We start from the raw sequence: 19324 nt of genomic DNA, 5'->3' as shown, positions 1-19324 counted from the left end.
AGTTCCATATTAGCTCCAAATATTTTCTCCCTTATTTTACTTTTATAATAGGTTTAATACTATACATATTTTATTTTCAATGTTTCGTAAGGATTCCAGCCTATTAATTTCGATTTCACGAATACCATCATCTAACTTATATGTCAAATAATTAAAAAAATTTCACTTAGACGCACATTCGTATCACTAAACACCTATTCCTCGTTTACAAGAACCCATAAATTACAATACACGCAACAATATTAAATACCCGTATACGATCCAAGAATCTCAATGGAACCTTCTCACACATTCTCTTTCAGTGAGGTAACAATATTATATAATCCATTATCGTTCTCCACAAATACCGAAGAGTACGAAACATAGAATAAATCTTGTATACGTGCAATTAACAACGAGAACATTTGCGTTGCTCGTTCATTGTACACGGAGTCCCGGGGAACCTTCGGGATACCTGCTATACGTGACTACATCATACCTATCCAGGACCACGAGATTTTCCCCACCAGATGCTCGGGGAAGGAGCAGATGTACACGTGGCGCAGGAAGTTTAGTTTTACAGGAGGAGCAGCTGACCGGTGCCGTACATTCCTCGTCAAAGAGGATGGTCTCGGTGGTTGGCTTCGAAAAAACGGGGTTGATCGCTCCACGAGCAGCTAGCATGGCCTAGATATACACCCACATGTTCACGCGGAAACGAAAGGGGCCCCCTTTGAACAACCAGTCCATTAACGTGCTGAGGGCACATTCATTTCCTCGGTGCACGCTCTCATTTCACGTTTTAAGGGATGCTTATTCGACACGGGGAACGAGCAGCTCCCTACTTCTTTTTTCTTTCTCAAGAAATCATTTGTGAGAACATCGTGGTGCTTTCCCCTGTTATCAAAGCGCTATGACTAATTCTATTTTTCATTCTCTATCTACTTGGTGTTGTTCTATTAATATTTATTACCGAGTGAAATATCGTTTGGTTTCATGGTCTTTTTAAAAATATTTTTTCATTTTTCTTTACTGAAAACTAGATAATCTATTATGATTAATTTTTGTATAATATATCAAATTAACAAGCCTTCGCGTTTCATAGGCAGTCGAATATGCAACACTGTAATTTTCCAATCCTATACTTAGAAAACTCCGTAACCTAACGCTACAAGCTCGAAATCGTAACCCAAGAAAGAAGGAAGAAAGGGAAAAAAAATTTGAAAGAGTTTCCTTCAGGAAATTCACGATGGTCAAAGGGTTGTAGGTGCAATAGTTTTTGTGAGAAGTTCACGAAGAGAACCGGAATGAGAATACGAGGCAGAAGTTAGACCATGAGAATGAGGTGATGGCAAACGAGAGCAGAAGGTGGCAGAGGAGGCTGAGGAGGAGGCAGAAAAGCTGCCGGTCAGATTGTGAGCCAAGGGAGGAGGGTTGCAGCTGCTGTGACAGCTGCACACTTCCCAATATTATTCGCCGGGCTGCTCCTATCCTCCGAATGGTCCCTCACATCGACTCTCCAGGTGCTGCTAGCATCGGCGCCTCCAAAAATCCTTCTTTGTTCTCTTCGGAGCGCGTTGGACCCACCTTATGCGCGATCTGTTGCGTTCAATATCGATCGAGAATAAATTGCGTCGATTTTATTTCCTCCTGTGACGTGGAACAAATGTATCTCAAAAGCGTATCTAACGTAGGATTGATTTTTCGAAGAGGTATTCGATTCTGAGTGTTTGTATTAAGGGTCCTTTATTCTTTGATACTCGTGTGGAAATCGAAATAGTGTCGATGGATCAAAAGAAATTTTTTGTATCTTCTGGAGTACTTCGTAACGTTAGATCACGAATTGTTGCAGGGAATATCGATATATCGGTAATAATAGGTAAATTAGGATAGGTTTATTATATTGTGTAATATGGACGATTTATTTTACGACTGTTAAAAGAGCATTCTGCGTAGAAATATTGAAATCCATACCTTCCTGAATGGTTATAGATATTTAGAATTTTTGATGACTCATATTTTAGAATTTTTTCATTATTCTATGCTTAAGATTATTTCATCGCATGGAAGATTCATCGATAATAAAATTCATTGACTCCTCGTTTCGTCATACGAAGATTCGTCTTATTCGATTTCTGAAGAGAAATTTAACTCTACACCCTTTCCAATCTTTATATTTCTAATTTTTCCTTATTCTACGCGTACGTGTAGTAATGCATATCTTAAATAAAATAGCGAATATTTATCTTTACAATTTTCTCTTATTCTGCGTTTAAATAGAATAATCCAGATCTTATGTAAAATAGTATTTCATTGCCGATTATCTTTAAATCTAAATATGCACGTCTCGAACCTATTCTCGTTCCAAGCTGACCAGCCTTGCAGCATAAAAAGCACGCTGGTGCACCACGATTATTGCGTAACCATCAACTTATTCAGGTCGGTCGCTCGACCTTTCCCCAGTATCTACCTGTGCCGGATGCAAAACTGGACTAAACGTCAGGGGAACGCGTGCCAGCCTTACGTGTCTGCTACGAACGTAATCGCGATTTCCCTCGCGGTTGCAGGATGTTCGTGCACCAATATAGACGGAAGTCCATGGAGAAATCACGAGACTGTCAGTTCCAAACTCGTCTACGATAAGAAGGTGTATCGTGGCTCAAACGTTTGTGGCATCGTGCACGCAACTTTCTATTTTGCTCATCGCTTTGAAAGGTGACGATCGACTATCGTTGATACACTGCAAATATTTGTGTATTTATTAGGTAATTTAATAATATATTGCATAATACGCAAACAGTTTTGTTGCTATTAGTTGATAAGGAGCTGAATTTAAAAATTGTTCGTATGAAAAATAATCGTTATATCGTGGTATTTCTCTGTGATCTTCGTTCTTGACGCGTAATTTGGTTGACTTTCGTGCACATGACTAATTTCAACGGATGATAAAGGGATGTGGATGAGAGGACAAAGGGTAGTTTTTTCGTGAGTTCCGGTTCCATTAGGGTTCAATACGTTGACACATACGTTTCTGATAAGTCAGCATCTGGGGGACGTGTTTGGAAATCGGAGAAACTGGTTATTAAGGATATCGGATTCCTTGACACGAGAAACGTTACGCACCAATTACATTAGTGCGCGATATTCTATCGCAAAAGTGGCCTGAATTGTGCTGTTAGAAAATGCAACGGTCTGCGACTACGGTTTTGCTTTTCGCGTTTTGTGATTCGAACGGTTAATGGACAGAAGTGATTTTTCACCTTTAACGGTGAAATCTTCTTGACTTAGCACATCTTGCTTTTTTGCAATCCTCTTTGAAACAAAACACGAGTGACTTTTTAAATGTCAACGTAGTGAAATCTCTCTGAATTAACGTGCTCTATTTTTTCGCAATCCTCTTTGACAAATCCAGCCTTCTGACAAAACATTCAACTTCGAAATTTCTGTTCACATCCTAAATAGTATAAAGTCACCTTATTGACGTCTTAGGAACAGGAACCTGTTATCTTTAAGACATCGTGTGATGTATTTTGAAGTGTTTATTTTAAGATGTAAGATTTTTATAAATATCTTATGAAAGATATTTTATCAAATTTTTCCTAAACGAAGAATAATACAAATTCATTTTCCCGTTTAACATCTAAAGGAAGGGGAGTCAAACGTAAACTGATAGCATTCTAGAAATGCAAACAAAAATCTGTGAAAGAGAATTTCGAGGGAGAACTGTCGAGACTCGTGCAAGTTTACCCCGAAGAAAGAAAGAGTTTGATCTAGAGAGAAAAGAGGGGAAAGACACCTGCCTGGCGTACAAGAAGGGTCGAAAAGGTGCGTGATCGTGAATATCAGCGAGTAAAATTGCAGTACGTCTTCAAGGTATTAATGCGACCTGACATGGTACACCTGTCGCAAACTTCAAATAAAAGAATCCTCGAGTATACAAATTTCAAGACGGCATTAACATTGTCTCCTATTCTTTCCTTTGAAAACAAAAACTTCAAGTAAAGCAATAGGTATGTAAGTAGAACAGTAAATGAACGGAAGTATTCTCGATAAAACGTATCCAGTCAAGGTGAACAATGCTATTAATGGCCTGGTCGACGGTTTTAAATAACAATTCTTACAATCCACTTCTACTACACTCATTGCAACCTAAAAGTAAAACCATTAGTTTGGTAGGAATTCTTGCAAATCACATAATACGTAAAATTGAAATATTAATATGATTTTCTTATAAATTCCGTGGGATAGTGCTTAAAAAATAAATAAGAAAATCTACAAAGAAACAATAGATATTCTTTCAATTCATTACAGCTTTTTAGATAGATTTCATTGTTCCCAACAGTGCAATTGCATAGCGTTAGGGGTTACCATAGCACGGAGCTGAAATATGCGCAAGAGCATATGTCATGTCAATTAACCTCGACAGAAAGCTGTTAGAGAAGGACGTGCTTCGAATTCGACATGGATCGTTCCCCTAAGCCCTAAAATGTACACACCCCGCAGAGGAGGGTGAGAGACTCATAGTTCATCTGATGGTCACCTGGAATTTTTGAAAAAGCGGGAACAGATGGTGTAACCTCCGCATTACGCGGGATCTGGTAAATTAAAGATTTAAATCTTTCGTTCCTCGAACTTTCTGAATGACCATAATGAATATCAACTGAAAGGGTGAAGTCACTGGTCAAAATTGTGTCACTTAGACAAGATAGAATAACGAATGGAAGAGCTGACTAACGCGTTAGGTATTCGGAAGCAGAGCTACGATATCGGTGATACAAATTCTTGGAATTGTAAAACTCTTTATTCTTTTATTTCTGATTACCATTATATATTCAAATTGGGAAAAGAAAGATTAATAATGATAACACAAAATTTACAAATAAGAATTGTTCAAAACGACGTTTCACCCTTCCGTAATTACCATTATCGTCACTGTTATCATATATTATTATATGCAAAAATAACCTTACCGACTGTATATTGTCTTTTTCGCGATTTATTTACTTTTATATCCGTTATATGGTCCTATTACTACACTCTACTTCACGTAACAAAATGAAGTTTTCATTTTACTATCATCGACATACCATAAAAGCGCAAAGAGACGAGGTATTACAAAGGTGGCCCGTTTTCGACTGTCCTGACGAGATAGCCTCTCACGAAGATCGAAGGCGGAGTCTTCGCGGATGTTCCTTGTTAGAACGCTGGCGTACCGGTTCGTGTAGCTGGCCAGAAGGCTCGATTCCGGCCTAGTGGGGGGAAGGTCGAAGAAGGCCGCAGCTGGCTAGATCTTGTCCGCGTACTTACATACAGCTGAACGCGGCTGAATGTAAGGAGTAAGGAACATGCCTCGCCAGTCGGGCTTTACAATGTCGTTTTCCTCCCCACCATCCCGCCAGACCTGCAGTTGGCAACACGAGTGTGTCTTTACTGATCACGAGTCGCTATCGCCGCGGACAAATTCTTTGTCTCCGAAAGGGCGCCAGTAAAAGTACCGCTCTGATAGAAACCGTCTTACAACCTGCCTCCAGGTCATTACATAGATCGATATAATTTGATTAGTCGTTAGACTGAGAGCTGTAACGCAAAGGGAAACTCAGGTAATCTTTTCTATGGAGACAGTTATCTTAGTAAAACTTACAGTTTGTGACATACTTTATAAAGATTTATTTTCTTTATCATTGGATCTTATCTTCCATTGAAATTTATTATTGAATCTACATATTTGTTGGATTCTGTAGAAAAATGATTCTTTCGTTGAAATCTCCTGTAAAAGATAAGTGATATTTGAAGAAGATTCAAGGATATCGTAGTTTGTTGTATATATTATATGATATTCTGATATAAGAATGACTTTTATTGGGCATTTTATCAAGCCGTTGCGAACGTCCCAGGTAACCTTAAACGATTTCTAAACCGCGATCCATGAAGTCAGCGGCGACTGTACTTGTGCCACATATCCGATAATCTCTTTCACACGTTCCTTCATTCACCGTCTCTCCCTGGTCTCTGTCCTTGTCTCGCGGATACTATTAGGCTTCTCTCGTTCTCTGCCTTCCCTTCGTTCACTGGAACGAAGAAAGAGACAAGAAGGCAACGGACTCCCTCGACGGACAGGAGTTTACATCTCTGAAAATTATATCGCGGTCGCGGTTCATCTCGCGTGAATTCTGTTGATTTTGTCTCGTTCCATCTCGCATAACGAACCACCCCATTGGCCATTTTCCATTGTGTCTGTCTTCGTCGCGCGCTCATCGCCTGTCGCTTTCTATCGGATCCGCCAATCAGCGCGCTTGGTCCAGCGGGCATGACGCGACCGTTCCGCAGAGAGAACCGACCGACCGGACTGCGAACAGTCTGTCAGTAAACTTCGTGGCGTGCGTTGGCTGGCGCGCGTGCTAGCAGACCGTTTCCATGCGTGTCACGACACGGATACAACGCCAGCCGATCTCTCGGAACACTTATTAATATTTATAAGCGGCCAGTTAACTCTTCGAAGTGAATTTTTTGCTGAGGTTCGTGAAAATTGAGATTCGCGCTGAAACAAATGCCGATATCGGTCCATCGTCGTATTGTTTTCTTGTGTGTTTTTTAAAACAGTTGCGACAGTGTCGAAGCATCGTCGCGCATTGAACTCACTCGTTTAGAGACGTATATACGAATGTAGTAGTATTATTGCATATTGTATCGTTGAAATTTTGGACGAGAAGAAAAAAAGATGGTGCGTGGTCTGTCGCAGTGGACGAAAACCTTGAGCTTCCCCGCGAGGGTGTCCCCCCAGAGGCCTGCCAAGGAGTCGAAGGGGTTTCATGTGAGCCCCAGTGCTAGCCCCACGTCGCCACCCAGCCCGATCAACGACAACATGGACAAGGCGCCGATTATTACCGATGAGGTTAGATTATATCTTTTTTTTTATTTCTAACATTGCTTGTCGCGGTTTGTAGTAATGCTTTGAAAGCTTAATCCTTGCAATAATAATAGGTTGGTTCGTAAGAGGGAAAAATGGTAAGGCGCATTGTGTTGTGTGTATTTACAGTAACTCATGAAAGAATTCAAGTACGTAACCATAGAAAACCTTTATATATATATTGTATGTGTTATGTAAAACATTTTGAAATTTCATTAGTGCTGTCATGAGGATCGTTTATTATCATTATATTGGTCGATTAAAATGCATATAGAAATTACAAAATGTATACTGTAACCATACAATATTTAGTAAAAAATTAATATCATAGTATGAATAGCTGTTTTAAACATGTAACAAGTGTTAAAAATAGCCTTACTAAATATTGATTCTTTAAATACTTCTGTGATGTAGTATCTTGCAGCTTTTATATGTATTTACATTTCCAGATTTGTTTCACTTTATCAATCTATCTCATTACATTGCCAATGAAATTTCGAGATGTTTCGTATAACATATATATGTAATATATACATAAAAGGTTACCATAAATATTCGAATACTTTCTTGAGTTACGAGTATGTAAACATCCTACGTGAGTCAATGACGTTTTAATTTTTGTAGAGTAGATTAGAAATTTCTTTCAATGAAATATCAGAAATTGTTTTTATACGTTGTTTAATTTACAAACGAATCAAGACATGCCAACTTCCACGTAGGTCATTCCTCGAATATACTGGAGCAGAGTTTCAAGTTTATCGTCATACGTGTTTCAGATAACGGTCTGTTGCTATACGCTTCGAGCAGCTACGGTTAATCGCTGGTTATGCGTTTCAGTTCTCCATGCATTTATATTTGTAACCAGTGGCCCGCGTGATTGTTTACTTTTGTTTGTTTGTGTTAAAAAAAGAAGTTAAATACGACCATTAAATTAATTTGAAGCATCTCTAATCTTTTAATAACATTTATGGAACAGCTATTATTATAAAAAAAACACGCACTTTTTTATTTTTGAAAAATAAATTTTACTTCCGCTTAATTTAGGTTAGGTTTATCGTTCGTTACATTCAGCTTCACGACTAACCGTGCTGAACAGGCGTGTAACATAATCTTCATGCGAATAAAGGGAAACCGCAGAATGGGGGAAATCTATTATTGGACAAAACGGAAACAGAGGGTTGCGTTTCGATATCGCTTACAAGAGTACCATTCATGATTCTATATCGTTGCAAGCGTTGTTGGCACAGTCTCCGTCTTTTGCGTACGCGCCCCTGTCGGAATACGTTGCATATTAGCTCTCTTATCGAACTAAATACACGCATTCGTGGCTATCGAACCGCGAGGACTCATTTACAACTGCCAGAACAAAACATATAAATCTTGAACACCGAAAGAAAGAAGGGATTTCGGTATCCGTTCCTCCAGTACATTTGTACAATCTATTCCAAAGTTAAACGATACTTTATTATAGCTTTAGTAATATTTATTATATTTTCTAAAAACATGCTTCTCCATTAATATTTCTTTTCTATGTATTAGATTGGTGTATATGAAATGTTCTTTTTGAAATGAAACTTATTTCTGAATTTATAGATTCTTCAATGCATTACATGTAAGTTTAATCAAAGTAATTTCTACATGATATCCTTTCATAAAGAATAAATCCTTTAATTATATTAAATTTCTGAGAATTATCAGTTCAACAAAGATATGATGTTTTGAAGAACCTACACGTGATTAGTTTCAGTTGAGAGGACATTTCGTATGCATCAACCTAATATGTGCACAGAATAAGTATTGTATTATAGCAAGTGATTATATTACCCGTTACTATATTACAACAAACTGCAAAAATTCATTTAGATTATGTAACATAGTTTCATGTTATGTACGATGTTCTTTGGTTAAAACAATCACATAACATAACCTAAAGAAAAGGTCGCGTTGCCATGAAACGCGACAGACAGCCTGTTTCAACAGAACCGAAACCACGCCGTTCCCTCCACTGTTCGCCGCGTATTTTCCAAAGAGTTTCTAATCATGCCGACAGAGCGACTGATTTATGCCACGACAACCAGCAACACGTTTCAAATTGTTCATCATGCACAAAGGTTTCCGAACCTGGTTTCGTTCACAGGGTCGATCGTCCCTTTATTATCGATTGCATACCGCGACGATTACTGGGCCATAAAACCATCTGTCTCGAGTTAGGTTCAATGTAATCGTTTGCTCACGATCACCGCCCCCTACATTCTTTAAATTGTTCGGCAAATTGTTTTAAAATTACTAGAAACTTTTAATTACGTATATACATATACTTACACTAAATATTTTGTAGCTTCTATATAAATTTTCTTTACCAATGTAACAATTATAGTCTCATTACAATGCTAGTGAAGTTTCGAAATGTTTCATATAGCACAGAAATACGTATACATTATACATAATACATTATATACATAATAAGTGTACGAATACTTTAGTGAGCTACTATACACAATATTTGGGAGCAAAGTTTTTCAAATATGTAATCTATTGGCTATGTTTTCGACCTTTTATCCTCATGTTTTTATGTAACGAAATAAATGGAATTTATTCATAGGTAAACAAGGGGTCCCTGGAAGTCACTCGACATTGTCACCATGGTCGCTCCCTCTGTCATATCGACCGTGTATTTAAAGAATTGAGTCTATCTCTTTTTGCGGTTGGTTTAATCGTTCCAGCCCCCTCGACGACGCGTCGTCAACACACGTGCGCACCGTTTACGATTCCTTTTGTACGAACACATTTAAGAACGTTCTCTGTACGCAGTGGCTGGTGGTCGGGAGTGCCAACTTTCCGCAGGGGGCGATTGGGGGAATGCGTTTGTGTAAACACAGCCTCTGGGAAGATGACAATGGCGGCGCGACTGCAGACGGCACGTGCCCCACGTTGAAAGCAACTTTTTTTTCTTTGGCAGGCTAATTCGTGCCACTGGCGTAACTAAATATATCGGATGGCAATAATATCTATCAAAATAATAAGTAAAACAGTATATTCGTAATAATTATCAATAATGCATTTAACATGGAAAGTTCGATAATTGTAATGGCGAAATTGGATTAGAAAGGAAGATCAATCTGTACTCGGGTTTTCTTCTGATAGAAAAACGATCTCTTTCTAAGTTCTCCTAGATAGATACTTGTACTTACATGGACCAGTTTCAAGTATCACAGTCGGCTTGCTTGATGAACAAACTGGAGAAAGCGAAGCCGCCCGGCTGAATTTATCTAACTGCTCCCACGGAAACGTTCACATTTAAGAGAAATCTGAAATGCATAACGTACTTAATCTCTTGCTTATAACATTGAGTTATGCTGGTAACAGAGATTATAGTTTCGATTCAGTAAAAATAGACTGTACTCGCAAGAAAGATTAACTGGAATTCTAACCTCAGTTTTAATTCTTAAATGTGAGAGTCATGAAAACGAACATAAGAAAGATCATTTCAAACGAACATAAGAAAGTAAAATACGTAAGGTACATCTTGGAACATTTGTTTTCGTTGTGACGTACACAGAACGGGACCGAAAGAGATAAAGATTTTGGCCGGTCCTATCCTTACAAGACTAGTCGTACAACTTTTACTTAACGCCTCGAGACTGAGCCAAACGGAAACTACGACGAGCAGAAATCTCGCGATAATGGACAAAAGTTTCGCCTCGTAAGTTCGTAACAGAAAACGCGGACTCGCGGTTAAAGACGTCCAAGCGTTCTCCGGCTATATAAAATAAAGCGACGGCGAGAGCCGGCAGTGTCGGCGAAAGAGGGGGCAAGAAAAGGACCGATGAGGACTGGTCCAAAGGCGGGGAAAGGCGACGGCGGAAGCGTGGGAACCGAGCGTAACAGATGGCCTCGGCTGCTTCCGAACCCGCTCGGCCTCCTTCGTGCACCTCCGTGGCATCGACTTTGCTTTCCGTTCTCGCGCGTTTCGTACGCTCTATGTATCGATGCAACTCGATTCCTGCGAAAAATAGATTCGTTAATCTATTCTCGTATCATTATTTTTAACATTGGCAAAACCAATCTGATTTTTTTAACCCATTAACGAATTGGGAAGACTATTATGTCAGTATATGTTCACTAACAAAATATTCGCAAGTTCTTTATTTTTTAAAGAAAAAGTATTGGAAGGGTATTCTTAATCCACTAAGAACTAAACAGAGAAATAACGAAGGTTGCATAAACGCAATACTGCAGAGGATTTGATCCAATAACAGATTGTAACATTTTTACTGTCATTGTAAGTCATATACAGACGGTTAAATGATATCAGGAGAAATAGAGTTATATAATTGACTTACGAAGCATATACATACATACCGTTCGATTGAGAGTGGAGAATAGGTTAAGAGGGTAACGATGCAAAACAAAAAGTGCAATAGAAGATATATGAACGGCTAACACACGTGCACAAGCCGGCAACCTTAGCACTTAACCCGATGCTGCGCACCAGTAAGGTCTCAGAAAATATCCAGACACGATTTAATACATTTCGAATGCAATTGTATAAACGTGTTAGTAGTAACGTAAAATGCACATGTCAACTATTAAAAATTAGATGTTATAGATTTAAAATTAAAATTTTATCAATTTCAAACATTATGTAATATTAGAAATTAACCTTTTGAATTTATATTCAGTAAAATTGAAATAATATTATAGTAGACGCCAACAATAGGACTACTTTTGAATAATCTGCGTTCCAATGAGCTTAATCAGACCGTCGCGAAATTGTAGGTATTAGAGAATGATGACAATACAGGAAATCGTGCCAGAAAGCGTTGCGAGCAAATAATCTTCCGGAAATACATAGCACGGACATGGAGATGGTTTTGATTGTGTCACATCATTTTAGTTATCTTTTATCACAGTGGTTCTCTGACTTATGGATCATTGAAACAGATTAATAAAGCTCGATATTATCGTGGTGCATATGTATATAAACACATTACAAGAATTTTTCAGTTGCTCTCTTATATTGTGAATCCAGCTAACTGTTAGGAAAAGCTATAAACTCGTGTTTTAGAATGTCAGAGAGCTTTAAAGGGGGCGTATTCAAAAGAAAGAACCAATTGTGGTGAGAACTACCGTCACTATATATTTAGTCAACCGTTTAGTTGCAAATGTTACGATTGTTCTATAATTTGTATACTAAATTAGGGTAATCGTTTTTCATTGCATCATCAACTTTAGTTAGACATAAATAGAGGAATAGAGACAGAGAAGATACAAATTCAATAGAATCTTTTTTTATCTAAAAACAAATTTGTAAACCTTTAGTAAACTTATAAATGACACTCTATTTTGTATTTTTATTTTTATCAACTTTATCTTTGTTTCTATCCCTTTTCTTGCTCTATTCGTCAGAAAACAAATCTCTAATCTCAATAAAATCTACAACCTATGCGCAACATTTCTGTTCATGTTTCTTATTAAAGAAATACTAAAAACAATTCAGAGGATTATCTCTATGAGATCTCCATAGGAATTGTATAAAATATTATAGACCTAATGACATTGACTGCTTAGTTGCTTCTTCTGTCAGAGTAATTGGCTTTGGGTAATACCACCAAATAAAATACCACCGAATTAAGGACCGTCTCCAATCAGCTCTTATTAAGCTACGCGTGGAAAGTGACTCCTGGCTCTTGTTCAGGAATGCGAGATAACGCGGATGCTTACAAGTCGTTGTAATTACCGCGTGTTAATTTAAAAGCAGGTCCCCGCCAGCCTTCCCATGGAGGCCACCGCCTTCGTCGTGGCCGGAAGTTGCTATGGTGTTTGTTCCTTCAAGTATTGTTCCCTCCGCGCATTCCATTGTAATGAGAGGCCTTTTTTCTCTCTCCCTCTCTCTCCTCCTCTTTGGTTCTGCTGGCTTTAGAAAATAGGCGTACGAGACAGTCGGTGATCGCGATAGAAATTACGTTTAACAGGGCTCCTCGAGTGCGATCACCAGTTCTTTTCCGGATACTTTTCAACCGGCTCTTTGGTATTGTTACCCGGGAGTTCCGTAATGTTTTTATCCTTCTAATTGGGAACAATGAATGCATGCTTTTTAAATATAACGATGCCACTGTCTTTCACCGTTATACATATGACGAAGACAGCTCGTGGAGTAATTAATGTTGAGGGTCGTTAGTAATTGTGGAAATATTGCTTCTAGATTAGTACAACTTAAAAGTAATTATACGTGTATATAATTAGAAGAAATTTAGGTATATAATTATTTGAGTCGTAAAGTACAATTCTAAATCAACAAAATTCTAATTGCTCCCTTCTTTTCAAGAATTTGTAGTTTGTCTAAACACAGATAATGGAAAATCTATGGTAAAAATAATTTTCAGTAGTCAATTCTCTTAACGACTGTTATCTTCTTTGCTTATTTACGTAACTATTGGAACGGCCGTTGATATCTCCAACGACGCTGCGTTTTAACGCGAAGCATGCACATATATTTGTTTTAGTTGTCGAGATTACGCGGAAAGACAAAGTGATAGATCCTCCCTGAGCTGAAATTACAGATCAGAGTGAGCCATATAACATTCGGTTGGAATTTAAAAGTTTGTAGATTTCTATGGTTCGATAAGATAGCGGAAAGGCGTGTTGAAGATATGAAAGGCTATCGGTAGCGTTTTTACCCAGAATTCTATCATTCGAACATTCTTCAGCACAGCATCAGTATAATGTTATAGTCGAAATACACTCGCTGAATATATACGAGAAACAAAGTACATACATATGTATTTATTAATTCATTAGAAGCGATAAACTTATGGAAACAAGTCATTGTCTTTCTTAAATTGAACATTCAGGTATACACCGTAGCTTAATACGTGTGCCTGACTAATCTAGCTCATGCAAGGTTTAAGTATATCGAAGACAGCTAATTACTTATGAACATTTATTATCAACCTAACGAAACAATAATTTAAGAAATGAATTCCGGAAACGATCGTGAGATTGATTTGTTCTTTTTTTATTACAGTATTATGTTGAAACGTTATTGTTCTTTCCAAGGAGAATCATTTAGATTATATTACCGACTAGAATTAATAATTTCCTAGTGGAGGAGGATACTAAATCATTAAACCGAGGAGGTGCAACAACTATTTGGAGAAACCGGTCCGTTTGAAATTAAAATGGTCTCGTTGAAATTCTAGTTGTGCTGGTTCACGGGTCATGAACTCTTGGAGCCCTTAAATCCCACGTTACAATTCTTCGTTCGGTCTGAAAGTCGTAGAAACGAAGAAACGAATGTCCCATTTTTCTAATACCGAGAGAGGTATCTAGCAGGAGAAATGAAACTTTCCTCTTTCCACTGACTTTCCTCGTTTCAGTAAAGAAACCAGTGAGTCTGATCTTAATTGCGACGATCCATTGTATGTGTGATTCATGTTTTAAAGTATCATAGAAACAAACAGAATTTCGTTTTTTTTTTCAACTCTCTCAATAATCAAGTTGAATTATTTATTTCAGTTCGTTGCCTTTTTCTATTATCTTCCAATGAAATAACGTGTTCGACGAAGATTGAAAATAATCGAGCCTCGTTGTGTTTAATTTTTTGATTTAAATTTAGAAGCACAAAGTTTGTTTAAAGAAAAGAAAAACATATTTGACCTTGTAAATAATCTTGATAATATCTTGTCTATACTTTCTCATCATATATTTATCCAGCGATGCATTATAACTAAACAAACAGAGCGATAACTAAACAAACCTTTGAGTCAGTATCTTCTACAATACAATTTATCATCCAATGCTATTATCAAGAGACTCAACGACTTTATTAAACACTACAATCAAATCGATAACACTTTCTACAAACAATAGGTTTCGTAGGATTTGCAAAGTACGTAGATACGCTTGCACCTGTGAAAAGAGATTCGCGAAACACTTCCAATCTGAAAGGATGATAGCTAGAACGAAGGACATTCCTGGAAAAGAAGAACGGGACATGACATCGTGCGAAATTCACGGGTCACGAGAATTACTCGGAAATCGTAGAGTGCCATCCTCACGACCGCTAATTTATGGGATTCTCTGGCCGAGCCCAGAGACCATTTTGTAGCCGACAGGAAGTTTTCCTTTCGCACGCGATCGTGTCTTGCTCTGGTCTGTGTGATCGATCCGCAAATAGCTACGGGAAATTTAAATTTGCCGGACGATTCGTAATCGTTGAACTTTTGCACATCTCGATCGCAGAACACAGAAATCTATATTATTCGCTTGCTTCGCGGAAGAAGATAATGTACGAGTCTATTCTGCGGAGAAGATTTAAGCTATCTTGTGAGGATAACTCATCGTATTTTTAAAACACGTTTCGAAAGACAAATTTTTAATTATTTTCGTTATTATACTACTACGAAAGAATGAAAGAAATTACGCAAAATACATATTGTTTTTTTTTCAAATTATACAAATATCTTTTTAACAAGTTTACAGTAATTCTTGAAATACATATACCATTACTTGAAATACAAATACCATTTAACGAGTAACACATTTAAATTGATATTAAATTTTAGTATTCAAGTATATCCATTTGATTGATGGTCTAAAGTTTGTATATGGTATTGTACGTATACGTATGTCGATTGCGATAGTTAAAGAGGCGATTTGTAAATCGTTGAGATGTGATTTCGCAATGTATCATTCATAGCGTATAATATTGCAGAAATACTAATTATTGCGATTGAGTGAGAAGTTGAGAAATTCTTTGTTTCATCGTGTAATTTCATGCTTTCTTTCTCATTCTTGTTTTCTCAATAAAAGAAACAAAAAGTTTCCGACTAAAAAAATTCAACCGTTACAAATGTAATTTTCACTAAAATTTGTTTCACTGATAAATTTGCCAACCAAAATATTTTGCCTATATCGAGATAGCGAGTTTTGCGAAACCGATGAAATTTCTTCACGGTTTCGAAACGGATCAACGGGAGCAGGAATTCGGAAGATTCTATGTATATGTTAATCCTTGGTCATCGAGTTGTCAAGGTCGCGCGGTTTCATGCCGACGGAAAAAATGAGATTCGCCCGTTGGATTCGAAATGCGTAACCGTCACGTCCATGCATCGCTAATATCAGCAGAGGATTTTTCGAATACCGGACACTCTCGTCCAACTGCTTTCCGTTTCATTAAAATACTGCAAGTTCTTGTCCGATGTGTTGGTCCTCCGATACTTTTCCTCCAACAACCGAAACGATTCCAATCCTACGCTTTTTAAAACCTCTTAATATTTTGAGAAACCCTCGCCAATAATATAACGATTCTTACCTATTTCTGGCCAGAATTCCTTATACATAAGATCTTTTCTAACTTTCTATCGAAGATTCGTTTCGAAATGTAGATAAACAACCACACACAAAGGTGAAGTATGAAAGAAAAATACCAAAGCGATTAAAAACATCGAATTTGCAAAATTCCAAGGGTCTCGAATATACGAACGATCGAACAGATAAAGTAGAATAATAGAAAATGTAAAGATAGACAAATCAAGGCGAATTTTTCAAGGAAATTTAACTCTTATTTTTCGTTCGTCGATATTAGAACGGCCACTCGTTTTTAGGGGATTTTCACATTGCGGACCGGGTTAGAAAATTCCTGCAGGGCCGCGGAGATGATGGTCGTCCTCGAGAATAAGTGGAACGTACGCGAAGATCGTGTCCGTTATTTCGCCGTGACGTCACGACGACTTGTAACCGCTGTAACAGCGCCATGGAGAGAGACTAGCAGTGATGTCAGCCTCGCGATGCTCCATGTCGGTATTCTAATTCGCCGATTAGAGTGTTATGGTGTTTCCTGGAATAAAGGACATCAGCTAGAGCCTCGAATCCATTTGCATTCGCCTGTTCGTCGCTGTTTGTACAGTCAGAGAAACATCGTTTATCATTGGTTGGAAAAAGAAGATGTGATCGAGAGGATTTCTTGAATCGTTGTATCGGTATTTAATATTTCAAGACGCATCGTCGTATTATCGAACTTTCGACCTTACGTAACCGACGCTTTCGGTAATATGATTTTCCGTTGCTGTTGCGCCGCTTAGTTTCCCTGGTGAAAGCACCGCCTCGTTTTGACGATATTACGGAACTTGCGCAACGCGAGATCGTTGGCCCCCGCGGCTTAATTGGCAGCTCTTTGTTTTAATTAACTCGCCGCCGGCCTTCTTTTCGATTGTTTCCAACTCTTCTTAATGGCACACGCTTCACCAATGAAGTCGGAGTCGTGTCATACAGAATTATTATCGTGCCAATTAAACGTAATGCAGCAAGTTCACTGCCAGAAAGCCAATTTATCAATCTCTATTTAGACTCATCGCAGAAAACGATCTTTCTTGCTTAAAGATGTTTGTTTTAAGTATTAATGGAAAATCACGGTATCCTCGATAGAAAATTAAAAATTAAGATTTTAATAGGACGTTTACGAAGCAAGGTTTTTCAATTTTGCAATAAGAAGCGATCGACGATGAACGAATTGTAATGGAGGAGATCGAAGTGAAATGAAGCCTCGATCACGGTCAGTGCAAGTGTATTTTTATTCTCGATATCATGATGCGGTCGGTGTTCTTATGTCTTCGTGTTCGTTCTTTTTTTCTTTTGTTTTTTTCTTGCAATCTCGAAGCTGAAAAGGTAGATCTGTCTCTTCCATTCCCGGCGGTGTTTATATCTCAACGGCAGTGGCTGGTTGCGTTAGATTCCTCGACCTTGCCGGTCGTGCAGGTTTCAACTCGCAGGCATCGGACCTCCACATCTATACCGGGTGTACCTGTGTGGAAATGTTTGATTCCAGGTTGAATGAATACTTGTTTTGCAGGAAATTGCGTTTGTCAGTTCTTCTTGAAGCTGCCATTAAAGAGCAAATTCACAATACTATTGGATATCACGTTATATGAACATTTCCCAGAATATCGAACTTCGTTCGCAAGAACAGTAAGAAATAAAATAAATAAAATTAATTGTTAGCGTCGTCGTAGTAATCACGCCATCGAAGAATAAATTCAAGATAGTATTGAATACCATGATGTAGGAATAGATGCGAGGATTAAATTATATCCCTGAGAAGAATGGTCAAAGATAAAATAAAATCAACGGCGCCATCGATTTTACAGCAACATATCAGAACTCGAAACACGTATTAATAGAGGCAATAATTATTTCCACGCACGACGTAACGCGTTAAATTTATTCTGGTTCCTTGCCTCCCGCATGGTTCTCGGTACGGGTTCACCTCCTGCATCAGGGTTATTATTGAACATCGCTATTTCCGAAAACCGTCACGACTCCATCGTCAGTTTGCCGTGGTCGACAGTTCTTCCTGGAAGAAACAACGTGGCATGAAAATTCTAAAAGGATCGGAATGCCGCCGTCTCCCATGTTGTGTTGCATCCATGCCACCTTTGAGCTCGGAGAAAGTCTTCCACGGACGGATTTAGATTTATTAGACAGTTGTTACACACTGTCCATCGTTTATTTTCCCGTGTATTTTCAGCTGTTTTATCGCGCGTTTATTTTATACGTGTAACGCATCCACTAAGTGTCCATCGGCTAACGAGTTTAACTTCGTATTCACATATAAAATTCAAATATCTTTATTTCAATTTTTCGAAAATTCTTATTTTGATATGGAAAAAAGCTGTATAAGAAAATTTTCAGGGTAGTTTAGTTATTATGAAAATGTAGAGTTATTTTTTTCACGCGCACTATGCTGAGATTAAATTAGCATTGCGGGAATTTAAATCTACAAAAAAACAACGTTGACATAAGCTCTTAACATTAGCCTACCAAGCTTAGCGACATAATAACATGGACAACCGATGCAGAGAGAAAATTCAGAAGCAGAAAAATTATCCCTATAAAGAATTGTGATTTGTCGACATAAAGAAACTATATAGATGTAATGTCAGTGATTATGTGGGTGATAGCGAGCTGAAATTAGATTCGCTAGTGCGTAATTTTCAGAGCACGAATGGAACAGTGGTCGTCGTAACCATAAAGTACCATTGATGGAACCGTTCGGACGCTAATGGGTTCATCGTTTAGCATACAAACAATGGAACCATGTATTTATCGGCAGAGTCTATCATTTAAGCGGCATCGTAAGAATCGCTGACGAGAAATTACCAGCAGCCACTTAATAATGAAAGATTAGGTAACCAATTACATACATTGTTCTATAGCCAATCTGAATTCCCAATGTGTTTATATGTTTCGTGGCACGGGTCTGCGAAGAAAGTTTGGTCTATACGAACTCTAGACCCAGTGAACTTCATCGATCGATACTTGAACTCTTTTGCACGATAATTTATTAATTAATAATATCAGCAAATTAACAAGTTACAAATTATAGACTCGTCTGTAATTTATAACTTAACGATCTTAAATCGAATGATATTATCAGAT

The 19324-nt window shown here is 37.9% G+C and overlaps 1 protein-coding gene across 7 annotated transcripts in view; it reads left to right on the top strand.

Annotated features, from left to right (window-relative positions):
* Positions 1–19324, top strand: part of LOC100650432 (TNF receptor-associated factor 4) — a 33822-nt gene that overhangs the window by 8445 nt on the left and 6053 nt on the right. For 3 of the 7 annotated variants that reach the window (XM_048404682.1, XM_003394143.4, XM_020868478.2), the window contains one exon: positions 6719–6871. The exons of 2 other annotated variants lie outside the window; for them this stretch is intronic. In XM_048404682.1, coding sequence (XP_048260639.1) covers positions 6842–6871 — 30 coding nt within the window. In that variant the 5' untranslated portion in view covers positions 6719–6841. Of the gene's footprint in view, positions 1–6298; positions 6872–19324 lie in introns of those variants that run through there. 2 more of the 7 variants (XM_012320580.3, XM_003394142.4) reach the window with 2 other exon arrangements.

The sequence above is a fragment of the Bombus terrestris genome, chromosome 3, assembly GCF_910591885.1.
Source record: "Bombus terrestris chromosome 3, iyBomTerr1.2, whole genome shotgun sequence".
NCBI lineage: Eukaryota > Metazoa > Arthropoda > Insecta > Hymenoptera > Apidae > Bombus > Bombus terrestris.
The sequence above is the reverse complement of the archived record's forward strand: the minus strand, read 5'-3'. Positions and strand labels throughout refer to the sequence as shown.